Below are 17227 nucleotides of genomic sequence, written 5' to 3' on the forward strand. Positions count from 1 at the left end.
CTCAACATATTTAGATTTGTCAACAATGTGTTTAAGACAAAGCATCTGACTATAAGTCGGATGACAACTATCAAACAAGGGTAGATTGGTCTGTATGTTAAAGAGAAGGATAAGATGTCATTAATGTATCTCCACCACTTTAGAACTCACCTAAAGTGGTGGGAAACATATACAGACTCCGCCAGCCATCTCGTATAGATATTTGCATTAGTTGTCGCAACATTTGAGCCCATAGCCGTCTCCTTGGTTTGGACAAAAAAAAAAAAATCTGTCCTGGCACAAAAAATAATTGCATGTCAAAATGATCTCTAATAATGACACCATAAATTGTTGACATTCAATCCACATCGAGGAAAAACCTAATTATTTCTTCACCACCGCCAAACCTTGTACATGATCTATGGTGATATACAAGCTTTTTACATCGAATGAGACCAGTATCACCTGAGACCCATTGGGTAACTCAACATCTTTAGTATTAAGTAAAAAAAATCAGTTGTGCCCCATAAATATATAACCATAGTGTAGATACCACAAGCCAGACACCCCAACGTGCGTTTCACAACACTTATGTTGGGATGTCTGGCTTGTGGTATCTACATTATGGGTAAGATTATTGAGTCCTTACACCATATACCATACACCTGTGGCATATGAAATGGTGACTCTTTGATATTTTTGTAACGATATTGAGCACCTCGGCACTTTATTGAGGTTGTCATTACAGTTTATCTTACGTATTTTTAAGTCCCTTATGTAAAACATACCTTGTGTGTAGACCACTAGTCAGACTATATGCATGAAAACTACTTGGATATCCTTCATTGAGAACATGTATGCATCTGTGTTTTTATTGTTTCAATAATGACATATAGGGGCACATTTACTTACAGGGTCACCGGAGTTCACTGAAAGTGCATTGTCCGACTATAATGCACTGTGCCGCGATTCACTAGGAGCGTGTCCCTGATATCATGCATGTGTTGCTTCCCTTCAGGTCCTAAAAAGCAAAACAGATATGTACATACAAAAGTCTAAAGGCATATCAAAAGGAGAGACAGTCAGAAATATAACACCAAGGTAACTGACTAAAAATAGGGGGTAGATACCTAAGCAACCACCACGTTGACATATCACTGACAGGTGACCAAGGCCTAGATCAATGGGGACAATACCAGTTATAACATGTCTCCAAAGAAATAACTAACTCCAAGGTAAAGCTATAAGTGAGATAAATATGTGGGGTATATAATGCATAATAACACAGGAGATAAAAATTTCTCCTAGATTATCATTCTTGCTGGAAATAGATCCATATAGAGAAAAGCACAAAAAATCAGATAATAAGATCCTATGTATACCTTGCGTGTATACCCGTTAGTGAATAAGGTCTGCCGCGGACAGAATCACCTCAACATATGTTTCACCCTGCGGCTTCGTCAGGAGGTGACTCCGCTCAAGTCTGACAGAGTTCACCATCTTTTTTGTGATGCATCTTAGGGCTAGGGCTTGCAACACAATTTTAAATCCCATACTCAGTCAGAATCAGTCGGACTATGCGACGGCATGCCCCCTATTTGTGTTGCATGGAAGCCAGCACGGCTGTGCCACAATCCCAGCACACACACTACTTAAATACCTGTGCAAGCAGTTTTAGCCCTGAAAAAGGTTCACAGTCCGACAAAAGTGTATATCTTGACCCTTTGTAAATGAGCCCCATAGTGGTTTTTATTCTTGGAACTGTATTTGCTCATTAACCCTGCCACCTCTAACTTTTCCATTATCTGTCCAAAAATACGTAACATATTAAAAAACAACATACATACTTCACATTCGTGTGATGACTAACAATGTCACACACCACACGCATGTTGCTACTAAGAAAATGTATTTACATGTGAATATTTGTGAGCATTTTGCCAACTGAATTTCAGAACACAAAGCAAACGCATAATGTGAGAGCAGCCTGAAGCAGTTTTTGGATTTAATGCTAGCAGTGGATCATCGGAGAGACTTCTCCTGGTTCCAGCACTGCTCTCTTCTAGTGACATTTTGGGGCCATGGGCAGAGGCACCAGCTTGACAACACCAATAGGGGGCTTAAAGGGGTATTCTCGTCTGGGCATTCACATTCAGTTTGATTAATCTGCCATTAATAAACATTTCTTCAATTAGATGTTATTAAAAAAAATATTCCTGTGTGAAGATAATTTTCCATAGGGATTTGGTCCCTTAGAAACGAGATGGCTTCCTCGGATATGGCCACCTCTGCTGAAGGAATTGCACAAATAAACAAAAAGGTTTTGTATATGAAATATCTGAGAATTACTACATGTCCCACAGCCGTCCTATGGTAACGATTACTGAAGCCAGGTGCTCAGGCAGGACTCAATAGTACATGTCTGGCCACTGCTGCCTAAATTTGACCGGGTCGTAACCGAGGAAGCCATCTCGTTTCTAAGGGACAACATGGCTATGTTTATGGGAAATTATCTTCACACACAAACCTTTTTTTTTAATAACATCCAATTGAAGAAATGTTTATATATGGAAGATTAATGAAACTGAATGTGAATGCCGAGACGAGAATACCCTATTAACCCCTTCCCGACATTTGACATACTATTACTGCATGGCGGGAGGTGCGTTCCCGCAAAATGCAGTAATAGTACGTCAAGCTTCTGGCGCCGGCTCCTGAACGGAGCTGCGGGTGTCGGCTATATACTGCCTCTAACACTCCGATCGCGGGTGTTAACCCCTAACACGCCGCGGTCGCGCTGACCGCGGCGTGTCAGGGGCATCTAGCTTGAATCGGACCCCCCGTGGCGCTTACCGGGGGGGCCCGCTGCTCTGATCGCAGCCCCGGGACTGCCGGTGCCCGGGGCTGCCGGTGCCCGGGGCTGCGCGATTCTTCTTCCGGTAGCCGGGTCCGTGCCTTCTGGCAGGACCCGGCTGTGACACACTGAGCATGCGCAGCATGCTCAGTGTGTCACATAATACAGTGTAATACAACTGTATTACACTGTATTAGGTGAAGAATAGCTTGAACAAGTGATCAGTGGATCACTTGTTCAAGCTAACCTGTAAAAGTAAAGAAAAAAAGTAAAAAACACTAATTCAACACACTTTTGAATAAAAAGAATTCATTAAATAAAGTTAAAGTCCCCTAAACAGAAACATTCCATATATACATCTAATAAAGTGAAAAAAACTGAAAATCACCAAAATTCCCCACATATTTGGTATTGCCGCGTCCGTAACAATCTGTACAATAAGTCAAAAACATTATTGGACCCGTACGGTGAACGCCGTAAAAACTAAATGCAAAAAACCCGCCAAAAATGTAAATTTTCATAAAATCCCTTCACAAAAATGTTCCAAAAAGTGATCAAAAAAAAGTTATGTGCACCACTGGTACCACTGAAAAGAACAACTCAACACGTAAAAAATAAGCTCTAAACTAGCACTGTCAACCAAAAAATATTAGTTATATCTCTGAAAAGATGGCGATGCAAAAACAAATGAGATTTTCTTTATTTTATTTTTTCCTGTAAAATATATAAAAAAAACTATACAAATGAGGTATCACCGTAATCGTAGTGATCTAGAGAATAAAAATATTATAGTATTTTTAGTGTATGGTGTACGACCCCCAAAATATACAAAAAAAAAACAAAATTGACAATTTTCTTTTTCTCCATACATTAAAGAGTTAATAAAATCTCATCAAAAAGCTACAGGCCCACTAAAATGAAGTATTTGTAAAGTGCATCTCATGTCGCAAAAAATAAGCCCTTATATGTCCAAATTGCCAAAAAAATAAAGATTGTATAGCCATTATAAAGTGACAGTGCATAATCTGCTCTGAATGGCGCAGCTCCCCTCCATGCCCTGGCGTGTGCCCATAGAGCAGGTTACCACCACATATGGGGTATGGTTATACACGGGAGGGATTGGGTATCAAATTTTGTGGAGCATTTTGGTATTTTATCCAATGAGAATTTGTACATTTTATGAAAAACATATTAATTTAGTAAAAAAATAAATTTCAAAATTGCATCCGATTTTGTTTTAACCCCTGTAAACCAATTAAAGGGTTAACAAACTTCATAAAAGTTGTTTTACGTACATTGAGGGGTGTAGTTTCTATAATGGGGTAATTTATGGGGTTTTACTTTTATTTAGGCCTCTCAAAGTGACTTCCAACCTGAGAGGGTCCCTCAATAGCAGGATTTTGCTTTTTTTATGAAAATGTGAAAAATTGCACTTAACGTTCAAAGCCCCATAACAGCTTACAAAAATGATAGTATGTATTAAAAAACCATGGAGGCATAAAGTAGACATTTGGTGAATGTTAGTTATTACATTTTCTGGTGTTATGACTCATGTGTGGAAAAAGTAGAACATTTTGAATTTCAAAAAATGAGAATTTTTCCAAATTTTCACCAAATATCTGATTTTCTCATAAATAAATGCAAAACATACCACCAAAATTTTGTAACTAACATGAAGTACAATGTGTCACGAGAAAACTATTTCAAAATCACTTGGATATGTTAAAGCGTTCCAAAGTTATAACCACTTATAGTGACACAGGGCAGATTTGAAAAAATGGGCCGTGTCAGGAAGGTGAAAAGTGGCTTCAGCGTTAAGGGGTTAAGCACTCAGAGTGCTTAGGGGAGCATCAACACTAAATACGCCCCTGGATGGCACTACAGAGCAGCTGAATTCCACAGCATTTGCCCCTCTCTCTGCCTGCTATAATCTCACAGCAGCAGAGGAAGTTTCAGCACACAGTGGGAGGGGAGAAGTGCTCCTTGCATGGTGTAAGCTACCACAGATTACCACAGTCACAGTGTCTGGATCTTTGTGTAAGTGTCCCTGGTTTATTATGCTTGATTTTAATGAAATAGCTCCTTTAATTAAAAAAATATATGCAAAGATGAAAGGGGAATAAATTGTTTCAAAATAACACTATTTATATGCATTCAAATAAAAATGCTACTGCATGTTAAAGTAATCCTACCATCAGGAATCTACCTATAAAGGTAGATGTGTTGGTAGGTTCCCACTAACATACTAAGACCTAAACTATCTTTCCCTTATACAGGGTCAACTTTAGTATTATTGGATAGATTTTTTTCTCGAGATCTCCCTATTTCTGAAGAGTGTTTTACCCATTTTGATTTTCTCAGTTTGATATCATTGGATAGATTTTTGAAAAATAGTTGACACCTTTATTTTAATTCTTTTAATCCAATGTATATTTTGCTAGATATTCCATAGTTCCAACCTTTCTCTTATACACTGTATACAATGCTTTCACTATTTGTTAGGTTTTTATCGTTGTAGCAAACACCAGGGCAAAAGAGGCTAAAATTCTTTAGAGTTCCCATATTGAATCTGCATTGTTCCAGTAATAATCTGAGTCGGTTTGTGTTGTGCCACCTGTTTTCAGGCTTGGCTTTGCCTTTTTTTGTTTTTTGTTTTCTTGATAGAGGCCGCAGACCTGTTTGAAGCTGTGTGCAGCATATGGTCTGAGGACTGACCCCTATCCCGTAAAACTTTGCAGCAATGCTGGCAGCACATGTGTCCATTTTGAATGGAAAACTGTCCAAAATTCCTTTGTACATGTTCTTCATGCTTAGAAATGCAATTCTCCCCAACAAGATTATCTACACCACCATTCTCCTTTACTTTCCAGATGTGAATCTCTCCCCCCTCTTCTATTGTTGTTGGGCCCTGTATTCCTCCCGGGAATAAGAGCTAACTTTATTGTGCTTGTCGTGGTGATAAAGATGGGGAAAAATTAGTTTGAGAGGAAGGTGTCCCTCCCTTGAAACTTCATTACTTGTCACTAAACAAGACCAGTATCCATAGAAACCAGATCTTATCATATAACCTAATGGTCCAATGATGTTGGATTCTAGCAACATCCATTACAGAGGTCAGTAAAAAGTGGTGCCCTGTATATTTGAGATCACATTTAGGACCCCCCCCCCATCTTGCTTTACAAATCAAAGAAATATATGACATAAATTATATTTCAGCCACATGCTTTTCCCTAATAACTCTATCCAAGTCTATTACTGTACCAAAGGTCACTAAATGGCACCGGGATCAACAGGGAGCAAATAAATAATTCCAAAATGATTAACTTTGTTATTATCATGTTTATTATGTATGTGTGTGGGACATTATGAGGGAAAAGATGGTTGCAGAACCAAGTTCCTAGGATGCCCACATGGCAATATATCGTCATATAAAGATTTCAAAGGGTGTTCCTTCCTCATGTCATGACAGGCAGGGGGAGCTATGGGGGGGGGATGGTGGAATCGAGGAAAGTGTATGCATTTGAAACGTCTACACCATGTGTGTATGTTATCACATGAAATCACAACATATCTCCATGGAGGATGGGGAGAAGTAGAATATGGGTATGCTATGAGGCATGCTATGATTTCATGTGATCATACATGCTGTAGACATTTCAAATGTAACTTTAAATGATGTAATCCTGGTCACATGACTTTAAGTGCCCAACAATGCAACAGAGCTCTCGCTCAATGTTCCATACAACAGATTTTCATAGTACTTAGACCTGTCAATCAGAAATAAAGAGGCAGGGCAATGCAGGTAAAATTTAAAATGAATGACTCACATTAGGTGAGTTGCATATAATGTAGGAAGGGGGTGGAGCCAGTGGTCATTGAAATAGATATACATTCTAGTAACACATATTTACAAGAAAGAGGGATGTCCAAATAGCAGATAATAAAGTATAATTTCATACTGTATCAATAGATAAAATATGTATTAAATAACCACATTGTTGCAATCCTCAAAAGTAAAGGATAAAGTAGACAATTTACAAAATTACCTGACACTGGTAAGCAGTTACATTATTAAAAAAAGGAGGGAAGGAAAGATCCCAAGTGAGTTGCATATAAATTGCATATAAGTTTCCAAACTGGTATTTGTAACATTGCAGCCATGGAAATGAACCATTTAGGGACAAGAGCAATGCTTTTTAATCATAGTTTTTAGTGAAGTCTTTATTTTGGCTGGGTTAATTGGATGGTAGGTTCTCTTTAGATACTTGTTGTTGCTCTCTATTAGGATCTAATAATTTGTTTATAACCTTAATTGTTTTCCAGGGAGTAGTCTGCAATTTGATGCCTCGTTGGATGTAGCAGCTAAACCGTACAAAGTTGACCCTGTTGTAAATATCTGTAGATTTCTTTTGAGGTAAATTCTTCTTTTTTTATTGTATGGAAATTATATGTTTCTGCATTTGTTCTTTTTAGACATGTGCATACTTTATGCATGTAACTGCATGTAATGTGGTATACAGCCTGCCCCCATAATGTATGCAGCCTGCCCCCATAATGTATGCAGCCTGCCCCCATAATGTATGCAGCCTGCCCCCATAATGTATGCAGCCTGCCCCCATAATGTATGCAGCCTGCCCCCATAATGTATGCAGCCTGCCCCCATAATGTATGCAGCCTTCCCCCTGCCAAGCGTATAAAAAAATAAAAAACTTAGTACTCACCCTCCGGTGTCCGGATCGATGGCGCGGGTCCCGATCTTCAGTGCGCGGTACCAGGTGGCGGCGGCTCCTCTTCTTTCATCTGTAGCCGGCAGATCACGTCCATGCGATCTGCCAGCGGGCGCGCACTATGATACCGCGGTATCATAGTGCGCGCCCGCTGGCAGATCGCATGGACGCAATCTGCCGGCCATAGAAGAAAGAAGAGAGAAGAGGAGCCGCCGCCACCTGGTACCGCGCGCTGAAGATCGGGACCCGCGCCATCGATCCGGACACCGGAGGGTGAGTACTAAGTTTTTTTATTTTTACTTGACTCGTGTATAAGCCGAGGTGAGGTTTTTCAGCACATTTTTTGTGCTGAAAAACTCAGCTTATACACGAGTATATACGATATTTAGTTTTTATTTATTTTTTTCTTGCAATTTTTATAATTGTTATTTTTTTGTCTACCAATAAATTGGATATTTCTACCAAGAGCTAAGCCTCCCAGCGCAGTGTAAATGCTCACTATGCATCATAGATGTGCCATTTGAAAAACATATTGAAGTCAATGGGGAACGATATGTCAATACCCAAAAATGACTGTAAAATAAGGATGGCAAGAGCTAGAGGATTGAAAATGGTGGGAATAACAGGGCAATTGGTCTGCCCACAATGGGCTAGAAAAAGTGCTTAAAATAATAACATCAAAAATTAAAGAGAAGATCATTAAAATAATGATGTCACTCTGGGAGTTCAGACCCTGTTATTCTTTCTGTGGTAAAAGAATCAATGTGAACAACACAAACCTTTCCTCTCACTGCATTTAAAATCCTGGTAATGCAGATTTGGTGATGCATTTTAAGTTCCAGGAATACGTACTGTCAAACTTATTCAGACACTGGCAAAACTAAGATCCATGGGATCCATGCCCAAATTATCTTAATGAACATTAAGATGTCCATATTAGCTGTAGAGAGCCTGAACTTCTTGTCATTGATGACACCACCAGCGCTGTTGAACACACACTTTAACAGCACACCAGACACATAGCAGGACAGCAACTGCAAAGCGTAGAGGGCAAGCTCTGGACACATCTCCAATTTTCCCACCCAGAAATTGAATAGGGAAATGTATGGACACATAATCTTCCACCATGTAAGTTACATTCTTAACATTTTTATACGTAAAAAATAATTTGGGATTATTTTTACTCTCCTTGGCAATATTTATCTTACTCTATTTGTTAAAGAATTTATTTTTTTCTCTATACTCCTATAACACTGCATCACTACGTTCCTGTTTTAGCTACTTAAACGCCTTATCTTTCTCACTTATTGCTCTCCCATATGGTATGTATTTCTCACTGGCCAATTTTTAGAATACTTGTGAAAATCTCCCATTTTTATTGGAATGAAGAACACTATGTTATCCTTGAAGTGTGGATCCAGCTGGGTGGCCACCCACTATTCAACACTGTTGAGTATCGGGGAAACTTGGCTCTCCTTTTGCAGGCACCGGAGCATATTATGGTCATGTGTGCCGCCAGGCTGCGCAAAGCCAAGGACAAGCTGTCCTCGGTGGGTGTCATGCCTTCTCAGGCACATATCTAGTTAATTTCGCCAGCTGCTCCACCTGTTGATAAGTTGTTGTATTGCAGCCTCATTTATTCTGCCTCATGTTTACCTGCAGACTAAACTTTTCCTACCTAGGCTTCCTTAGTTTCCCATCATGCCTTTCTCTAGCCTGGCCCCATGCCTCTGCAGCAGCCATCTTACTCCATAGAAGCAGCACATGCTAATGTCTCTCTCTTGGACAGTTAGTTTATCTGTTATTTTCCTCATCATAGAACAGTCGGTGAGTTAATATGCAATTCATGTATCTTACAGAATGTGATGTACTGATATATGCTGTGTATCTTGTACTGAATGCTGTTATTTTCTTGTAGTTTTACACTGATCCTATTAATAAAAGTTGAAAAGGACCCCCTGCGTCCAGCTCAATGAATTGATAGGAAAAGAGTTTAGCTGTCTGACAACTCGTTCACAGGGATTGATTGAGGGTGTCAGAACAGTAAAACGACTACTATATTACGGGGTTGAAGCACAGATACTGTCTTCTATCAGCAAGCAGTCAAGCAGCTTACAGCAATGTCAGATAGAGGATCTGCTGCACGGTCCCATGTCAGCTCAGCAGCTTCAAGGACCTCTAAGAGCAGTCTCGCAGCTGCAACCGCCAGGGCAAAGGCAGAAGCCGCCAAAGTGAGAGCTGCCTTTGCTGAAATGGAATTGAAATTAAAGAAGGAAAAGGCTGACCTAGAAGCCAACCTTGCAAAACTTGCTGTGGACATGGAAGCAGCAGCAGCAGAAGCCGAGGCGCAGGCTTTAGAAGCAGCAGTATGTGGCACTTGTGAAGGAGCCAGCATAAAACTCGAACCTGAACTTGGTCATCAGGATATCTCGCAGCGCACTTCAGAATATGTGCTACAGCAAGACCAGTACCTACATCCACTTCAAAGAGTGAGATCAAACTCTGCTGATCATCTAAGACAACATCCTGTCATTCAGTCAACAACCCTCACACACCACCCTAAGCATGAAGGTAATTCTGTCTACCAATCACCCTGCATGCAACCTGCATCCAGACCTATGGGTCCCTACCACTCAGTGACTGCTTTCAAGAAAGAAGGTGCTGACAAAGACTACTTTGACAGCAATGCATTCTATGACAATTGCTCAACTAATCCTCACCACAGCAATGCTCATCCAGATCACCCTCTCAGAGACCAAGAGCTACCACCTTTCCTCAAGTTCTTTGCACGCCGTGAGCTGCTCACCAAAGGTCTCTCAAAATTTAATGACCGGCCTGAAAGTTACAGAGCATGGAGAGCTTCTTTCAGGAATGCCACAGCAGGCCTTGACCTCTCTGCAAGCGAAGAGATGGACCTGTTGGTGAAGTGGCTAGGAGACGAGTCGACAGAGCATGCAAAACGCATCAGAGATATTAACATCAACTACCCGAGCAGAGGCTTGGACATGTTATGGGAGAGGCTCAATGAGTGCTACGGCTCCTCAGAGATGATAGAGGAATCCCTCTTTAAAAGGTTAGAGGACTTTCCTAAAATATCAAACAAAAGCTTTCACAAGCTAAGAGAATTGAGTGACCTCTTGACAGAACTACAAGTTGTCAAGTCTGAAGGAGACCGGCTAGGCCTCACATCCTTAGATACAGCTAGAGGCATCAAATTCATAGTGCAGAAGCTACCTTACAGTTTACAGGAGAAATGGATGAACAGGGGCTCAGAGTACAAAGACAGACACAACGTGCAGTTCCCACCATTCTTCTTTTTTGTAGATTTCGTACGTCAGCAGGCGAAGATCAGGAATGATCCTAGTTTTGACTTTTCCACCGTAGACCTCGTCAACCCAGGTATAGGTAATCCTGCTTTAATTCGTAACCCCAGAGGCACACCTATCACCGTACACAAAACAAATGTATCTCCTGACGATTTATCATATAAGAATGATAGTATACCAGAAACCAGTGGGACACTAACAAAAGACCCAAACACTGAGTGCCCCTTACATAAAAAGCCTCACTCACTGCAAAAGTGTAGAAGTTTTAGGAACAAATCTCTTAAGGACCGCAGAATGTTCCTCAAGGAGAATGACATATGCTACAGGTGTTGTGCATCTACATCTCACTTAGCCAGAGATTGCAACACCAGTATTTCTTGCTCCGAGTGCAACAGCCAGGAACACATTACGGCTCTACACCCAGGGCCAGCACCACAGATTCCCTCACCATCAGACAGTACTTCAGAGCACGGCGGGGAGAGGATAGACAGTGCACCCCCTGATGTGTCACCTCTGTGTACTCAAGTTTGCGGAGAAGATCTAGGTAACAAATCTTGCTCAAAGATCTGTCCTGTCATAGTTTACCCTATAGGTCACAGAGAAAGAGCAGTTAAACTGTACGCCATCCTGGATGACCAGAGCAACAGGTCACTTGCAAGTACAGCTTTCTTTGACATCTTTCAAATCAAAGGACTTAGTTCGTCCTATTCTCTTAAAACATGTACAGGAGTGAGCGAAGAAACTGGGAGAAGAGCCACAGGTTACCATATTGAATCTATAGATGGTCAGACATCCTTACCCCTTCCTACACTAATAGAGTGTAATTCTATCCCGAACAGTAGGGAAGAAATCCCCACACCAGAAGCAGCTCTACAGCATGCTCATTTGAGAAGCATAGCACATCTCATCCCCACACTGGATCTTCAAGCCAAGTTGGTCCTTTTGCTGGGCAGAGACATTATCAGAGTCCACAAAGTGAGGAAGCAGATAAATGGTCCTCATAACTCACTCGCCCTACGCTCAGAAACTAGACTTAGGATGGGTCATCATAGGCGATGTTCACCGAGAGAAGCTCCCCAACCCAGCACAACTGAATACCAGAGAAGGCAAGCATGCCACCAATTACCTGTGTCATAGAGATGTGATCACCCAAGGGTGCCCATCTTCATTTTATGAAAAGGACTCTGCCAATGTCTGTCAGTGCCATAATGAAGCCAACCGTGACCACATCACTGAGCAGTGCACACGAAGAACAGGATTCACCAGTAAACATTGCAAACAGAAATGTCTGCCAGAGACTTTCGGATATGACCACCATCAGATGTGTGAGTGTCCACACAATGCAACCAGTGACCATGTTACTGGAACCTGTTATTGTAACCCTGGTTTCAAGAGCATCCACTGTGATCAAGCTGCCCTAAAGATGGAGAAACTAAACCCTTACACCAAGATCAGCCCTGTGCATGGCTCTGAGAGACACTCTGCAAGTGCCACTATTGGTGTCATTCTCCTACTGATCATAATGACTTTACTGGGGCTTTTCTTGTGCTACCAACAGAGGCAAAAGGACAAAGATCATGACATCATTACCCCAGCAATGTGCATGATAAATACAGATTACTTTCTCTCAGGTGCATGTTGTGTGGAAAGAAGACAAAACACACACACGATGGAAAATGGCTTCAAAGATTGTATGAAAGAGTCAGATTGCAACTCCAGCATCTCCTCTCTGAGCACCACTGAGAAACCTCATGCCACCATTACAGACCCTCCGGCACAGCAGTCCAAACACGAGAGCGGTTACGTGGAGCCGACACTCAGCCTTCTTCAGGACACCCAACACCAGATCCCAAACTACACGAAGAAACCTTGCGACCTGCCAAGGAACAGCAATATTCCCAGCCACTATGACCACCTGCCTGTCCGCCACGGTCCTTTACATGGGACATTTTGGGACAAGCAAAATAGAAATCTGTTTCTTAGACCTGTTTTGGACTTGTTTTATTTCTCTCTAGTTAAAATGTTCATGTGGTTTCCCTTGGAAACCAGACGGGGAGTGTCATGCCTTCTCAGGCACATATCTAGTTAATTTCGCCAGCTGCTCCACCTGTTGATAAGTTGTTGTATTGCAGCCTCATTTATTCTGCCTCATGTTTACCTGCAGACTAAACTTTTCCTACCTAGGCTTCCTTAGTTTCCCATCATGCCTTTCTCTAGCCTGGCCCCATGCCTCTGCAGCAGCCATCTTACTCCATAGAAGCAGCACATGCTAATGTCTCTCTCTTGGACAGTTAGTTTATCTGTTATTTTCCTCATCGGTGAGTTAATATGCAATTCATGTATCTTACAGAATGTGATGTACTGATATATGCTGTGTATCTTGTACTGAATGCTGTTATTTTCTTGTAGTTTTACACTGATCCTATTAATAAAAGTTGAAAAGGACCCCCTGCGTCCAGCTCAATGAATTGATAGGAAAAGAGTTTAGCTGTCTGACAACTCGTTCACAGGGACGGATTGAGGGTGTCAGAACAGTGGGAGGTGGCTCCTCCTCCTCTGCATCTCTCTTGCAATGCTCTAGTGATGCTGGAGCTGCTCTGGATATCACCTAACTCCTCATCATCCTCCTGCTCCTGGCCAGTACTGTAGCAGATCACTGGTCCAGGACCACTGCAAGCCTTGTGTGGACTGACCTCTCACCTGTTCCTCCTTTTCTTTCTCATCTGTCACCATTACTTCTTCGTAGTGGCCTAAAGAGCTTTTTCAAGCAGGTGAAAAATGGGGATGGTAGAGCTGATGGTGGAGCCACACTGGTGGCATATTGGAAGCAGTACAGTGCTGAAAAATGTCATGGAGGCTCAGTTGTTTTGGAGGCTTTGTCACTACTTTGACTCACCCGGTCAATTTGGAGCTAGAATTCCACAATTGCCTGCTGCTGCAGACACACCCTTTCCAGCATATATAAAGTGGAATTCACCTAGTTATCACATCATATGAGGTGGTGGTTGTGCAAACCAAATGCAAATGCACTTCAAGCAGCAGCTACTGCAGATCTAAGTTCTAAGTTGAACACATTTGCAGTAAATGGGATGTGCATCAACTTGGCTTAACCAGCTTGCCCACCACCTTGCCGGGTTGGAGGTTAAGCAACAACCCTTCATCTGTCTGCTTCTGGATCCCAGTTCACATCTCTTGGGCAGTGTGTGGTCATTCATCCAGACAGAGGAGTTTTAGCACAGCCCTCTGTCGTTTCCCCATGGCTTTGCTAAAACTGTGGATGCCATGCTGCCTGGATGAGGAAGTAGGAGACGAGAAAGCAAAGTAGGAGGAAGAGGCAACTGGAGGCAAGAAGTGATGTCCAAGAATCCCGGGTGGAGGCAGAATGAGAGCCAAAATCCCTCCTGCCTCTCGACCAGCCACCACTTCACGTTCATGTGTCAGGAATGATATAATTGCCCAGTGCTTATCTGATTTTCTCCAAAATCTGTTGGTGCATGGTGGGAACTACCTGCCGGGAAAATTAGTGGCAGCTGGTAACTTCATACTGTGGGACAGCGGGTGCCATCAAATCTTCAGGTCTCCACAGCCGTCATGTAAGCATTTCAAAGGCCACCAATTTGGAAATGCTCCTTTTCAGGACAAGAGCTTGTGTGTAACATGGGCAGTCCTTACACTTTCTCTCCATTATTTTGGGGATGGAGAGCTAAATCAATGGTGTGGACAGGCTTGGTGATGTTGAAGGTGGTGCTGGTGGTGTCAAATCCTCTCTTTTATGGGGAGACAGGTGGCCTGCGGTAGTGGTTGAATAGTCTGGGCCAACTGAAGCAGAAGAGATGAACTATAGGTGTTAGGCTTTTTTGTCTCTGCCACTTCAACTCGTGTTTATTCTGTTTACTTTGGCAGTTGTGTTTCTTCCCAAGAAAAGTTCTTGGGAATCTTGGAACTCTTTCGGTGCTTCCCTGCTTCTGGGGTAGCTGGATGGGCCAAGGAGTTCCAGCTAAGAGAGGCATTGTACAGTGTGACTGACTGCTCCATAAATTGTGTCTGAAACGGCTTTGTTACTTTGAAGAGGGGTGAGGTGGAGAACTCTGCACTTCCAACTGAGGATAAGTCTGGCAAAGATAATCCTATATAAGTTGTACCACCGTCTGTCATGTAACTGACAAATGGATAAAGAAAAATATTCAGGAACTGTAACTGTGAAGCCCTTACCAATCTTGTATTGTTTCAAATCATAGTCCTCTGTCCCGCTACCTCTATGAACAAATGCAATGTGCTGGCAGAGGCCCCAATTATTAGTTGGTAGTCCCAACTCCCCTATGGTTCAACCCATGGTTCTCACATTTCCTGTGGGATACTGCTGGGGTCAAGTTCCTTGGCGAGGTCCTATCTGTTGACCAATTCCTATTCCCAATTGAGACAAGCGTTCAGGGCCCAGTTTGACTCTTCAACCCTGACAGTGCAGTTTTTGAAGTGCAGTGAGCCTCTTGCTCAGGTACACACTCTTTTGAGCTGCAGGGCTGTAGACCCTTTGACAGTGCTCTGCGCTGGAAGCTGACAATCCTTACCTCTCTGATTCAAATTGGAGGGAAGTCAACAGTCTTTCTTCGAATTGTGGTTAGTGCAAGGGATTTCCTGATTCAATCTAAATTTTTACAGCGCATTTATTACACTCCTGAGAAACTCCACCGTATGAACAATGTATGGACAAAGGTTTGGGTCATGAATATTTTATAAACATCCAAAGTGTCACAGTATTTAATTTTGGAAAAGAAAAGCGGATGTCCAAGGAAGGTATAATAAATACAATCGCTTTATTAAATCATCAAAAGAGAGGATAAAAACATTTTAAAAAGCACATACGAGTGTTTTACAAATCCTAATGTCCCCATTACAGCAATATACATTTACATTCATGGTAGGGCAGGCTTGTATGTGTCTAGACAATAGTCACAATAAGTCAATAGTAATCTACACAGGTGTGGTATAAAAAACATTATTGAAAATGAAGCATAATCACAGCCATGCATTACCTAGGTGGACACTTGATCAATGCTGAACACTGGGGGCAATGATCCCCATGCGTTTCGCCTGAGTTCACAGGCTTCCTCAGGAGTAGAGAAATGGTAGTAAGACCAGGAATATATTTAGTGTGCCCAATCCTTGGAGACTCACCCAAACTAGTCACACGTGTGATCCGAGTGTGCAGCGTGCGCTCCGTGAACCGGAAGTTAGGTGATGCGTTTCACCCTTTCACTTTGCGTGTCAAGCACCGGAAGTAAGAAATTGTGTCTGACAAAAGTTCTCAGGGGTAGAGAAATGACCAGGAATATATACAGTGTGCCCAATGCTTGGAGACTCACCCAAACTAGTCACACATGTGATCCGAGTGTGCAGCGTGCGCTCCGTCAGGTGATGCGTTTCACCCTTTCACTTTGCGTGTCAAGCACCGGAAGTAAGAAATTGTGTCTGACAAAAGTCCTCAGGGGTAGAGAAATGATCAGGAATATATATAGTGTGCCCAATCCTTGGAGACTCACCCAAACTAGTCACACATGTGATCCGAGTGTGCAGCGTGCGCTCCGTCGGGTGATGCGTTTCACCCTTTCACTTTGCGTGTCAAGCACCGGAAGTAAGAAATTGCGTCACTTCCGGTGACGCGACGGGTATAAGGTACTGCGCATGCCCCAAAACTTGGGCGCGATTGGTTAAAAAATATCACACATTCATACAATACTTCATAACTAGCGCAATTTAAAATATATAGAATTGAAAGTGCCAGTGCATAGGAAGCTGGCATAGGTAATATCTGTATTAGTAATATCGATTATACAATATTGTAGGCCTGAACATGATATGAACGCAGGGCGTGTGAAGGAGAGTGAGAAGTGAATGAGGGATGGTGTGGAGGGAATTGAGAGGTGAAAGTGGATGGTGACGATGTGATAAATGTGAAAATAGTGCAGATGATTGTGGTGGACTAGGCAAAGTGAGGGTCCGAGGACCGGGCAGAGTTAGTGCCTAACAAGATACAAGATAATAATAGGCATAGTACATGAAAGATCATGAGGGAGCGATAAATAATATATATATGAGGGTTATAGGAATGGAGGAATAGTCAATGGCCGAACGGGATGGAAAGAAGATTGTCCAAAGATGAAACAAGGGGGGGGGGTTTGTGTCCCTCTTGCAGGTAGAACGGACTTCCCATTCAACTGACGGCCGAAGCTGGAGATAGTAAGGAGCTGTGATCAATCGATGAGGAACAACGGAGTCAGAGGACCAAAATCAATATGACAAGGTAAGTGAGAACTTTTGTCAGACACAATGGGGGTCATTTA

General features: G+C 42.1%; 1 protein-coding gene across 1 annotated transcript in view; it reads left to right on the top strand.

Moving 5' to 3' along the window:
* PGAP1 (post-GPI attachment to proteins inositol deacylase 1) overlaps positions 1-17227 on the top strand; it is a 316353-nt gene that overhangs the window by 232601 nt on the left and 66525 nt on the right. Inside the window, exon 21 of the mRNA XM_072120897.1 lies at positions 7157-7247. Within this exon, the coding sequence (XP_071976998.1) occupies positions 7157-7247 (91 nt within the window). The remainder of the gene's footprint in view (positions 1-7156; positions 7248-17227) is intronic.

Source organism: Engystomops pustulosus, chromosome 8 (genome assembly GCF_040894005.1).
Source record: "Engystomops pustulosus chromosome 8, aEngPut4.maternal, whole genome shotgun sequence".
NCBI lineage: Eukaryota > Metazoa > Chordata > Amphibia > Anura > Leptodactylidae > Engystomops > Engystomops pustulosus.